Source organism: Neomonachus schauinslandi, unplaced genomic scaffold (assembly GCF_002201575.2).
Source record: "Neomonachus schauinslandi unplaced genomic scaffold, ASM220157v2 HiC_scaffold_222, whole genome shotgun sequence".
In the NCBI taxonomy this organism is placed as follows: domain Eukaryota; kingdom Metazoa; phylum Chordata; class Mammalia; order Carnivora; family Phocidae; genus Neomonachus; species Neomonachus schauinslandi.
Genome location: NW_025408923.1, coordinates 11659 through 24188, shown reverse-complemented (window position 1 = coordinate 24188; position 12530 = coordinate 11659). Strand labels below are relative to the sequence as shown.

The window sequence follows — 12530 nt, the reverse complement described above, 5'->3', positions numbered from 1 at the left end:
CGATGCTCGATGCTCGATGCTCGATGCTCGATGCTCGATGCTCGATGATGCTCGATGCTCGGCACCAGCGCGCCCGGAGGGGCAGTTTGGTCCAGGGGGCGTGTCTCGGCCGAGGTCCCGCCTCCCGCATGCGCGCTGCGCCGGCCAATCAGTAACGCTCCCGCCCAGGCGAGGCGGGCGAGCTCCTCTCCAGCGCGAGGCCCTCAGAGGAGCGTCGCGGAGGACGTGGTGTGGAGGTCGCTGTGCAGGTGGAGGGATGGAGGGAGGGACAGAGAGACAGAGGATGGGGGTGGGGCATAGGGGACCCTCAGGGAGGCCCAGGCGGGTAGGGGAGGCGGGCCCGGCGGCACTGTGTGGCCACGGGGGTCTCCTCAGACGTGAGGGGGCCAGGGTGTGGGGCAGCGGCGGCTGGGCTGGCCTCTGAGGTGATGTCCCCACGGGGTCCTCGGGGGCTCCGGCAGGACACGACGAGGCCCCCGAGGGCGGGGCTGGCAGGGCAGGCAGCGGGTCCGACGGTCCCCACTTCCTGGGAGGGTCACACCTGGTGAGGAGGGTCCGTCTGCGTCTGTCCCTCCTGCCCGGCCACCCGGCAGGACAGTTTGGTCCCCGGAGGTCGTCCTGGGGTCCAGATGGCGTGTCGAGGAGCCGCCCTAGACCCGACGGTCCCCGGACAGGTCCGGACAGGTGCAGAACGGTTTGTTCCCCATCCAATCGGAGGGGGACACTTAACGTTAGTCCCGGCCACGGTTGGGCCTCCAGACCAGCACATTGTCCCGCGGGGGCCTAGGGGTGGGGACGGCCTCTGTCCCAACGTAGGGCGACAGAATGTGGCGGAAGGTCCTGGCACTCAGATGTCCCGGGGCTGGTCGCATGCGCTCGGTCGGAGCCGGGGGGCGGGGGGCGGGCGACGGGGGGAGGGAGGGGTCCACCGTCCCCATCGTCTTTGTCCCCTCCTGGTCCAACAAGAGACACGAGGACACACACTCTCTGATCCGCGCAGAGGACCCTTGCCTGGCATCGCTCACTGACCGTGTCCCCCCATTTCCTTAACGCGTGTTTGTGCTCACAGCGTGCAGGAGAGCTCAGAAGACACCTCCTCGGGATGGCGCCGGCTGGCAGGAAGCGCCTGGGCAGAGCTGCGAAGGCCCCGGTGGTGGCTCAGGGTACGGCAGCCTATGACTTTGGGAGACAAGAGAGAAGAGAGCTGAGGGGGCCAGAGGCTGAAGGTACTGCCTATCTGACACCTTTTGCAGATACAGCGCTTGTTGATGCCGCACGCGGGGCAGGTCACCGCTTTGGAGTCCTCAGCGTTGTAAACAGTAAAATCCTCGTGTGTGTGTGTGTGTGTGTGTGTCTGTCTGTCTCTGTGCGTCTGTTCTGTCTCTCTGTGTGTCTGTCTGTCTGTCTCTGCGTGTGGTGTGTGTGTGTTGTGTGTGTGTGTGTGTGTGTGTGTGTGTGTAAAGCAGTTCCACGTACCAGAGGTTGCCCACTTGATCCTCCTGTCCCAAACCAGGATTACCGAGGCTTAGATAGCAGCTCTTCTGCTCCCCCGCAGTCCTTCTTTCCAAAATATCTCACACCTGCTGGGTGATGTACTCTGGCATTAACCTTGAAGGGCTTGTAACACCGTCTCCATCGCATGGTCCTGGTCCCTGATCTAGTTTCATCTGGCCTTGCACATGCATGCTTCCTTTCCTGGGTCTGCCTTAAAAAAACTTTTGTTTGCGAGACGGAGGCCTAAAAAACTCCACGGTGAAGGTATTGCTCCCTGAAAACTGATCAAAATGCCATACTTCATTTTATTGTTTTAGAGTTAAATGCAATTAGCCAACATGCAGTACATCATTAGTTTGTGACAGAATGTTCAGTGATTCCTTAGTTGCGTATAACAGCCAGTGCTCATCACATCACGTGCCCTCCTTAGTGCCCACCACCATACTTCATTTTAAAATGTTTTCCGCTTTTATTTCCACGCAGGAAACAGTCCACTAACTGAATACTACGGGGGAAGAAGTCCTCCAGCAGGAACATTTCTGGCAGATGTGGGGTAACGCGTTTAAAGTAATTTTCCCTTGACCCATAAGGTACTTTAAGAAAAATAAAGGTTGGCTCAGGTAACAAGTATGTGACGTATGTGAAGCCCTTGGCATGACATATTTCATCCAAAACATGCGTGCCGTTTTAGGTACCCTTCATTAAATACCTAATGTCATTTCTTTACAGGAATGAATTGCAGAACATGTTGGAAAGATTTGAAGGTAAGATTTAGGAGCTATTTCAGCGAAAGTAAGTTGTTTTGAGCCATAGAACACACATTAACAAGAAATGTTAATCAGTGGGCTACAACACTGTTATTTAATGCCTTGTTCTCAGATACAGGATTTTCCTTAAGTATTTAGCGTGATTTGGCTTCATAGATTTCCTTAGTTCCCCTTTCTACTGTGGATGTGCAGAGACTGGGGCTGCCAGTGGTGAGGTAAGAGTGATGCTTTTATTTTATACATGGGTACATTTGTTGGACTGTGGGGATATCAGAAGAATTTGCACGAAATAATCTCTCTTCCACTTCGTGTCCCAGAGTGAGTGATACATCAGTTTTTAATATCAATTTTTAATTTTCTCATTGTAGTTATTTCCCTTGACTTTTCTATTTATTTTCTTTGGTGCAGAAGTTTAAATTGAAGCCTGTAAAATAAGTCTTTGTCATGATGCTTTTACACTAATAGACTGTGCAGTGGAAAACTAAAGACCACTTTGCCAGCATGCTAGCAACGTGTGATCAGAACCAATAAACCTAAAAGTTTTCAGCTGTTCTGTCAGATGTCACTTAAACATTAACCGGGTTACAGGGCAAGACTCTTAGTAAAGAGTCCGAGTCAATTTTTGAGTCCTCTATATGGATCAGTCATACAAGCAGGTATGTATTGAAAGCTTTGCTCTGTTTGGCGGTGTCAAGGTTCTCGGTGTGTGAGCTGTCTCATAAATTGATTATTCTACGTGGCAAACTGGATATATAAAGTGGTTGTGTAACAGTGCGCCTTTTCCTGGTCCCTGGAAAACAGCTATTGATGTCCGATGCAGAACATACAGTCAAATGCTTAGGAAAGCGTTTTTTGAAATATTAAAAATTTTACTAATTGCAAAGCTGCTTTTTAAAAATGCTGTAAGAAAAACTCCATTTGTTTACTAAAAAACGTATTTAGGAAGTGTTTTTGAATAAATTCTTTTATTTCCTTCAACTCTCCACGGTCTTTTAACTCAAATATACTTAAAATCCTCATTGACTAAATTAACACACACACACACACACACACACACACACACACCTTTCTTCTCTTTTCATTTATTTATTTGTATCCCTTTTGGACACTTTTAAAACAGAATGATAAAGTGTGTTTTATATATCGACTTTTAACAAGAATCCATCTCAATGAGTCCTTTGATTTGGAGGATATTTTATAAATTTATTAAAGACCAGCCTGTACAACTGTCTTTTCATGAGAAAATTAAAAGACTGTCATTGAGGAAACCCCCCCCCCCATTTTTATTTCACACATTTTAGGAGGTAGTAACTTTCGTTTATTAGCTCTTTTCCAGGATAAGTTAAATAAAAGGTGTGTGCAGGCAAAAACAACAACAACAAAAAATTAGGATTCAGATATTAGTAACTGAAAGATTTCACAGGTGAAAAAAAAGAAGCGAATAATCTTGATTTCTGATGTGAGGCCTTTTAAAAAAATGCTAATTTTCTTTCCAGTGCTGCTGAACCAGTATTGCCTATGTTGTCTTGAATAAGCTGCAAAAGAGGATTTTCAGCATTAAGTGTCAATAAGTGTATGTTTAATATAGGTGACATTAGAAAGCTTCTTTATGAAAAGAGGAAAAGATGCATGATGGATACCAGAGCTTCTGTCAAAAACATTAACCAGAAAATTGAGCGTGTTTGGAAAACCCAGGAAGAGCAAAGGTAACGTTGTTGGTTTTTGGAGCCAGAAGCTGTGTGCAATTTCTTAGTATTTGTGGTTACAGATTAATTCAGAATAATGCTGTCATCCTCTATCTGTCGGAGTCTCTATTGAAAAATACGTTTGGCTTGATTTGTATCTCAGCAAATAGTTCCTTTAGTCCTGTAAGTTCACAGCTTAATTGGAAAGAGATGTATTATCTAGAGGCCAATAAAGATAACCCCTTTTTTCTCCTTTCAAATTGTAATTGAGCTTTCTTAGTATAAGAAAAAATTATATTCATTCTTGGAGTATGCGAGCTGAATAAGAGGCAAGTGTCTTACGATAGTTAGCTGTATTCAATTATGCAGAAAAGATTAATCTTATACTTGAATATTTTTAAAATGTATCCCTATTGGGTTCACTGTTCTTTTGTACAAAATCTTTATTGTGCCACAGTGGGTAAAAAGTGAAATATTACTGTTTGGGAGAGTTACGTTATATAAGTGAATACGATACCCTCATTGAACCTATTTATCATTCCACAACCTATATGTTATTCAGCAAACGGATGAAAATGAAAAAATAAAAACAAAACCCCTTGTAGATAAAATGCATTTTTTGGGAAAACTTATAATGCAATAAATCTTCCTTAGTTTTCAAGAGCGAAGGCATACGGGAGAGCATCCCTCTTAAGACAGTTAGCGGTGAGTGACAGTTAGCAGTGAGAGTAAGCCATCGGCTTTATTTTGCTATTTTCCATCAGAAAATTTCAGCTGTGATCATCCCCTTCTCCCTTTATAGGACATTTATGTCCAGTCAATTTGGTTTTGAATGGGTTTGCTTTTCTCTTAACAATATAAGGTATGACCCTATTCATTATTATGTTTTACAGGCAGAAGCTTTATCACGAATACTGTCAGCAGTTTCTAACTTTGCTTCAAGAGTGGGATATAGATGTGCAGAAAGCCAAGGAAGAAGAGGAAAAACTAGCTGTTGGTATCAGGCTTAGCTTTATAATTAATCTATTGTAACCGAGTCTCAAGTAGGAATGGTGAGCCTGGCCGCACCTCAGACCTGTAGATTTGAGCCAGAGTCCTGTTTCCATTGCTGGCTACGTGTGTGGGCCCCGATCTCGGAAAAATCAGAGAGGCACAGGCGCACATCCTACTCACAAAAGCCCTTGGTCTTTACTTCCTCTCTCGGTTGGGATTCCTGCAGTTCCGAGGGACAGACGTTTGCCAAAGTACAAAAGAGGGATGCCTTGGTTTATCTGAAGAAGTCAAAGGGAGTTTTGTGCCAGGTACAGCTGAATGAGTCCGGGTAACAGTTGCTTAGGCAGTGCCGTCTGGGCTCTGTCTCCATCTCCTAGTAGGCCCTCTCCACGGGGTCAGCATGATAGCACCTTACAATCCTAGATTCACTACCAGGTTAGTAACCCCAGTGTACGGAGATAACCTTTCTCCATAGGTCTGGCAGAAAAGTCCCCTGGACTGCTATCAACAATCTAGTTTCAATCGTTTGCTCATTCCTGAACGAGCCGTTGAGTTCAGGGCATGGTTCGCTCTTAACGGACAGGCCTGTATCACATTTAGGAGTAAGGATGGTGGAGGAGATGTTGCTTTCTGAGGGCAGAGGAGGAGGCCTGGAACTGTTTCCTGAGAGTGGGCCAGTGAATGGACAAGGGAAATATCATTGCCAAGCAACATTCCGGTCCAATGTGGGTTGGTGTCGTAGCAATCACAAATTTATATGAGACTAGTACTCATGGTTGTGGCTGTGTCTGAGCCGCGGGAGAGCTGGATTTCCCAGGGTTGGGCTGAGGTTAGCCGTGCACCTCGACAGAGTGAGAAGGGGGCGAAGTATATAAACAAGGGTGTAGGTATAACCATTGGCCACGGATTTAGCTGGAAGGGGGGAAAATGAGGACAGAGGGTGGAGACAGGGGACGATGAAAACTGTTCCATTCAGTGGGTGTCGGATCCTGCTAGGGTACTGGGCTGTAGTATGAAAGGGAGCGAGCCACAAACGCAGGGACGTAGAGGTGGAATGTTGGGCAAAGTGGACAGACAGTGTAGTACAGTGGTCAAGAGCCTGGACACTGGGACGATAATGTTTGGGATCCAGTTCTGATTTTCTAATTGCTAGCTGTGAAACCATGGACAAATTGCTTTTCTCTGAGCCTCAGTTTCCTCACCTATGAAAGGGAGTATAATGAGAGTACTTACAGGTTTTTTGTTTTTGTTTTTGTTTTTAGGATTTAAATGAGCTCCTCTATAATAAGCTTATTTGAAATGGTTCAGAACAGTATCTGTACATAGTTCCTCTATAAGTCTTTGCTATTAGTAACGTCATGTAAATGTTTCAGTTATCGGGCTGACAAAATCTAAGGTATGACTCTGAAAGTGAGTGGCTAAGTAGGGATAGAACAAGATCACTGGTGGAGGAACAGGAAGATCATGGAAGGATTATTGGAAGGATCATGTGTGTGGATTTTGAAATCAACAAGAATAAGATACATGTTTTGAATATTGTTAAGAAAGGAAATTTCCTACTTAGTGACCAGCAGACAAGACCATTGTGGTGTTTTTGTATGTTACTGGTAAACACAAACGATGTAAACTAGGTCACGATATTTGATAAAAGAGAAGATACTAAAAAAATACTTACTTAAAAAACGATTCAAGTTTAATCTAGATTTTTGTTGTTGTTGTTAAGTTTTAAATTTTACCCAAATGGTCATCACAGCTTTTTTTTTTTTCTTTTATATTTGTAGAATATATTTCGACAGCAACAAAAGGTTTTGCAACACTCTAGAACGGTTCAGAGCCAGAGAATGCAAGCAATTAAAGGGTTGTATGAGCAATTCTTGAAGGTCCGTTGAATTTGGTAACACAGTGTATTCTCATAAAATGTAATATGTATATGGAAGTAGAAAATAGTTGTTCTTCCTTCTTAATACATGTTAAAAACATTTTGGTTATGCCTCTAAAATCAATTAAAATTAATTAGGCATTTTCCATTTTGCATTCATTGTTCTGATTTAACATAAATGCTAAATGTACTCCTACTTTTCAGATTCATTCACGGTTTTGTGGGTGTTACTCAAAACAGGGACTGGTAGATTGGGAATTTTACCAAGAAATATGCATATCGTGCACGAAACTGATCCTTTATTAACAATTTAATCATGGTTCTTTGTTCCAGAGTCCGCCTTTCTTAGGAGAGTAGTGATGAATACATAGTTTGAAAGTAGGAAGTCTTTAAATCATTTCTCGATGTCATTTACTTTTCTTTGTGCCGCCATTGTTTCTTAAACAGCAAGTAGCCAATTTTATTTTCAATTGCATTTTATAAGTATTTTATGGCGTATTTGCTTGCAGAATTATTAAAGTGACTAAAAGTGGCTTTATATGCCAACTTACAGTTGCGAGAGACAGCACAGATATATAGGAGAATGAAAAAAGCCAGAGTAAGACTATAAGCTTGTGAATTGAGATTACCTTCAGTCGTATTTCCACGTTAGCGAGAATCATCCTCAGTGACACGGACCTCTTCTTCACACGGCTATATACTCGTTTGGGAGTGGATGGAATCCTGTACATTCCCCTTCTGTTTTTGGTCAGAGTGCTGTTGTCGTTGTTGTTTTTAATGTCCTAAGAACACTTAACATGAGCCCTACCCACCCTCTTTTGCTCTTTTGCATGGGGACCATAAAGTTTTCCCAGCTTCATTCGTTGAAGACACTATCTTTTCCCCATTTTGTATCCTTGGCCCCCTCATCAAAAATCAGTTGACTGGGGGCGCCTGGGTGGCTCAGCCGTTAAGGGTCTGCCTTCGGCTCAGGTCATGATCCCAGGGTCCTGGGATCGAGCCCCGCATCAGGCTCCCTGCTCGGCGGGAAGCCTGCTTCTCCCTCTCTCACTCCCCCCTGCTGGTGTTCCTGCTCTCGCTATCGCTAACTCTCTCTCTGTCAAATAAATACATAAAATCTTAAAAAAAAAAAAAATCAGTTCACTGTATATGTGGAAGTTTATTTCCGGGCTCACTGTTCTGTTCCATTGGTCTATACATCTGTCTTTATGCTAGAACCGTACTGTTTTTATTACTGTGGCTCTGTTAATATAGTTTTCAAATCAGGAAGTGTGATGGCTCCAGCTTGTTGTTGTTGTTCTTTCTTGGAATCGCTTTGGCCATTCACAGTCTTTTGTGGATCCACATGAATTGTAGGATTGCTTTGTAGAGGCATTTCTGATAAAAAATAGCATCGGGGTTTTGATGGGGATAACATTGAATCTGTAGATCGCTTTGTGTGGTATGGGCCTTTTAACAATATTAAGTCTTCCAACCCATGAGCATGGGATAATTTTTCCATTTATGTATGTTGTCTTTAATTTCATCAGTGCTTTGTGGTGTTCAGCGTACAAGGCTTTCACCGCCTTGGTTAATTTTTTTTCCTAAGTATTTTACTCTTTTTGACGCTATTGTAAATGGGATTGTTTTCTTGATTTCACTTTTGGGTGACTCATTGTTAGTGTGTAGAAATACAACTGACATTTGCATGTTGATTTTATAACTTGCAACTTTGCTGAATTCATTTATTAGTTTGAACAGGGATTTTTGCGTGTGTGGAGTCTTTGGGGTTTTCTACATATGACATCACGCTATCTGCGAACAGAGACAATTTGGCTTCTTCCTTTCCAGGTTGGATGTCTTCTATTTCCTTTTATTGCCGAATTGTTCCAGCTAGGACTTCTGGTACTATGTTGAGTAGGAGTAGTGAGGTTGGGCGAGCTTGTCTTATTCCTGATCTTAGAGGAAGAGCTTTGAGTTTTTCACCATTGAGTATGTTAGCTGTGGGCTTGTCATATGTGTCTATAGTACCTAGTTTGTTGAGAGTTTTTATCATGAGAGAGTGTTGAATTTTGTCAAATACTTTTTCTACAGCTTTTGAGATGATCATGTGATTTGTTCTTTAAACAATCTTGTTCAAATACATGGTAAAATGTCACTCTTCTAAACTAACTGGAATGTTTAAGCACTAGTAATATAATTTCAAAATAAGTATTCTTTAAAGAATCTTAGAATTACACATATGCAAAATAGTTATATTAGAATTGTTTCCAAGTAGAGAGCGTGTTGCTCTAATGCTCTGTGAAGACCATTTTATTGATGGGTGTGGAGGTTTCATAAAGTAACAGAAATTATTTCTTCTAAATGTTATCGCCCAGTGTAACCACTTAGGGTTGGAAATTTAGTGTTTTCCTTGACTCCTGCATTTCCTTACCCTTCCCCTCCAGTTACTGTCGGGCTGTGTGATACTTACCTCTGCAATGGTACTTTAAATTCTTTCTTCGAATTCCCACTGCTTTCTTCGAATTCCCACAGCCCTAGTTGAGGACCTCATCGTCCCTCGCTCCTGCTATTAAGCTCTCTCATCTGATCTCTCCGTCCTTCATAGGTCTGCGGTACTATCTTCCCACGAGATTGTTCTTCCCTCCTGAAAGCCTGTCAGTCGTTTCCCCTTCTAAAGTCTTAGATATTCAAAGATTCACCATAACATGATGCCCTTTTTAGTTTTATTTGCTACATCCTGTCTTTAATCCCACCCTTCCTGATAAATGCTTCGTCTAAACTAACTATTACTTCCACGCTTTGCTTATGTCCTTCCCCTGGAAGTGGTTTTAACTTCCTTATCCTTACCTATTGAAATCTTTTTCTTTCGCCAACCGTGTCGGCATTAATCTCCTTTTTCTGCTATGTAGCCGCAACAAGTTGTGCTTCTATAACTATCATAAAATTTTTGTCTCATTTCTGTTTATGTTTGCTCTTGGCACTGGACTATGGAAGAGACTGTGTATTCATTTTTAAATTCCTCCACAGTACTCAACACGGTACCTTCTACACGGTATGCACTATTTCACCACTTGTTGAATGAATGGCAAAATTTACAACGTAGGTTGTGTTTTTCATAACTTGAAGAGGTCACATCGCAGATCATTTTATTCCCTCTAAGGAAATCATGTTACGCTGACTATTACTGACAATAAATGTGTTATTACCTGGTGTTAGAAAGCTTATTACTGGATTTCAAAATTATAGCATTCGTTGATATGGACTCCCAGTCCTTTTCTATTTTGGGGTCCATTTTGACCTCGACCTTAACTGCTTGACGTTTGAGCAAAGCGTACTATAATTGTGTCTCCTAAAATAAGACTATTTTGGGGCACCTGGGTGGCTCAGTCGGTTAAGCGTCCAACTCTTGATCTCAGCTCGGGTCTTCATCTCAGGGTTGTGAGTTCAAGCCCCGTGTTGGGAGTGGAGCCCACTTAAAATAATAATAATAATAATAAATAATAATAATAATAATATTTCACTCGAATCTGATATTTAAAATTTTTCTTAGTGAATGTTTTTGTCTACGTGTGTGATTTAGAATTTTTTTTTATTTCAAATAGATAACGGCCATCACTGGACTATTAAAAAATTGTAGTACTTTTGAAATTTAATTTTGCATGTTTTGAACATAGGAAGAAAAATGGTGGTTTGTAACTGGACTAGGCTTTTTGTTTTAGAGTGTGGAAGACTTAGAGAAGAATCAGGAAAATTTTCTTACTGGTGAACAGAGTGAACTTAGGAAAGAAATGGCCATGTTGCAGAAACACCTTATGATGGAACATGTAAGTAGTGTAATATTTAAAGGTGAAAACTAAGGATTGATTTAAACATTGAAATAGTCTATTTGCTGTTATATGCATAATCCTTATATAAATATTGAACAAGTATATTCTCTCCTTTCATTTAATAGCAGCAACAAGAGGTGGCAATTTTTCAAAAGTCTCTTCATTCTCCGTTATTTTGATGACATTTGAAGAAAGGACTAAGTAACCTGATAATTGTGGTCTAACAATTCTAGTTTAAATGATTACATCTTGTTACTCGTTGGCTTGTTTGAGTGCAAGGCCCTCTTTCTGTGTAAACCCAAGTGAGACCTAAACAGTTATGTGAGTAGCAGTAATTCCAAAGTTATATGCAGGAAACGTTCAGACCTTTGGTAGTAATGGTGACTTTCTCTCCCTAACACTGTCAATTAAATTTTAGCAAGAAAGATGATTTACATTTAAGTTTGCTTCAGCGAATCTGTACCAGTCCCCAAAGATAGAAAGTACAATCATAGAGGGTTACGTTGCTCTTTCTGAAAGAAAAGAAATAATGAAAGAATACACCCTTTTGCATATACTCATTAAGTTAAAGAACCAATTCTAATGAAAATAAGATTTGAAGTACAATCTACTCCACAGAAGTACAAAATTTATTAAAAGCAACTTAAGTTTGTGCCCCAGAATAAATGAAACTGCTAAAAGTCATTAAGACAACTGAGTAAGATATGTAAATGTCGACTTGTGAGACATGGAGTTGTGAATATGCCATTCCCACCAAAAAAATTAAAATGTCATTTAATTGATTTTGGTCCACTATTAAATGACACCTGCCCTTAGCATTGATTAAAAGTATTTTATTAACATATACATGTACTTGGTTACCTGTGGTTTAAATATTTCATGCCTCTCTTTAGAGATTAATTACCTAGAAAGTTTTGTTTTGCAAGTTTGATATTCAGTGAGTATATGGAAAGTTGATTGTATGCTCATCTAAAAACGTTAACAATTAATTCTCACGCCTTGTCTTTTCTGGTGCACTTTTTACATACAAAACCACGTGAAATTTTCAACTGGAAACATTTGATTTCACAAGCATGAAGTTGTTTGAGAATTAGTTTGGAATAAATCGGCTAGATGTATTCTCTTTCTAAGTTACTGAAATTCCTTTCATGAATCATTCAGAACAACAACAACAACAACAAAAATACTCCCGTTTGGAGGAGAGGACTGTCTTTCTCCTGTTTTTCTGTATGTTTGATATTTTAATTATGGCCGCTAGAGCCCACTCTTCTGTTTGTTTTATGGTTTTCCCTGTTTTTAAAGTAAGCCCAAACATACTCTTTTTTTCGAACTTCTGACTTATTTTTTCTTTTTCTTTCTTTCTTTCTTTCTTTCTTTCTTTCTTTCTTTCTTTCTTTCTTTCTTTCTTTTTTTTATTCATTTGGGACAGAGAGATACAGAGAGAGAGAGAGAGAGAGAGAGAGAGAGCATGAGCAGGGGGAGGGGCAGAGGGAGAAGCAGATTCCCCGCTGGGCAGGGAGGCCGATATGGGACTCGATCCCAGGACCCTGGGATCATGACCTGAGCTGAAGGCAGAGGCTTAACCATCTGAGCCACCCAGGCTCCCATCGAACTTCTAACTTATTTATCTTCTGTAGGAAGAAGGGAGTCCTCCGCCATGAGTGAATATTTGACATCAAGGGACAGTTTACTCCTTAAATACCGTATTTTTTTTGGTGAAGGCTTTTCCCCTTAAGCCAAAACATTAAGTCTTAAGTACTACTTCAAACTTTTTTTTCCCCTCGGGTTTTTGTTTAAATTCCAGTTAGTTAACATACAGTGTAATATTAGTTTCAGGTGTAGAGTTTAGTGATTCAACACTTCCATACAACCCCCGGTGCTCATCACTGACAAGTGCCCTCCT

At 41.5% G+C, this 12530-nt stretch overlaps 1 protein-coding gene across 1 annotated transcript; it reads left to right on the top strand.

The window, feature by feature from the left end:
- The first annotated feature begins 1102 nt into the window (after positions 1-1102).
- Positions 1103-10806, top strand: LOC110582622 (synaptonemal complex protein 3-like). Its single transcript, XM_021692643.2, has 10 exons — positions 1103-1226; positions 1978-2047; positions 2224-2258; positions 2418-2476; positions 2850-2917; positions 3797-3967; positions 4840-4939; positions 6721-6819; positions 10520-10624; positions 10753-10806. The coding sequence occupies exons 1-10, from the start codon at positions 1103-1105 to the stop codon at positions 10804-10806; spliced, it is 885 nt and encodes a 294-aa protein (XP_021548318.2).
- Positions 10807-12530: the final 1724 nt, after the last annotated feature.

What these genes read in the sequence shown, in the direction of transcription:
- LOC110582622 (XM_021692643.2), top strand. Translation starts at nt 1,103, where the DNA reads ATGGCGCCGGCTGGCAGGAAGCGCCTGGGCAGAGCTGCGAAGGCCCCG. An exon ending in AAAACCCAGGAAGAGCAAAG is followed by an intron (nt 3,968 to 4,839) that starts GTAACGTTGTTG and finishes TATGTTTTACAG; the next exon opens with GCAGAAGCTTTATCACGAAT. An exon ending in AAGAAGAGGAAAAACTAGCT is followed by an intron (nt 4,940 to 6,720) that starts GTTGGTATCAGG and finishes TTATATTTGTAG; the next exon opens with AATATATTTCGACAGCAACA.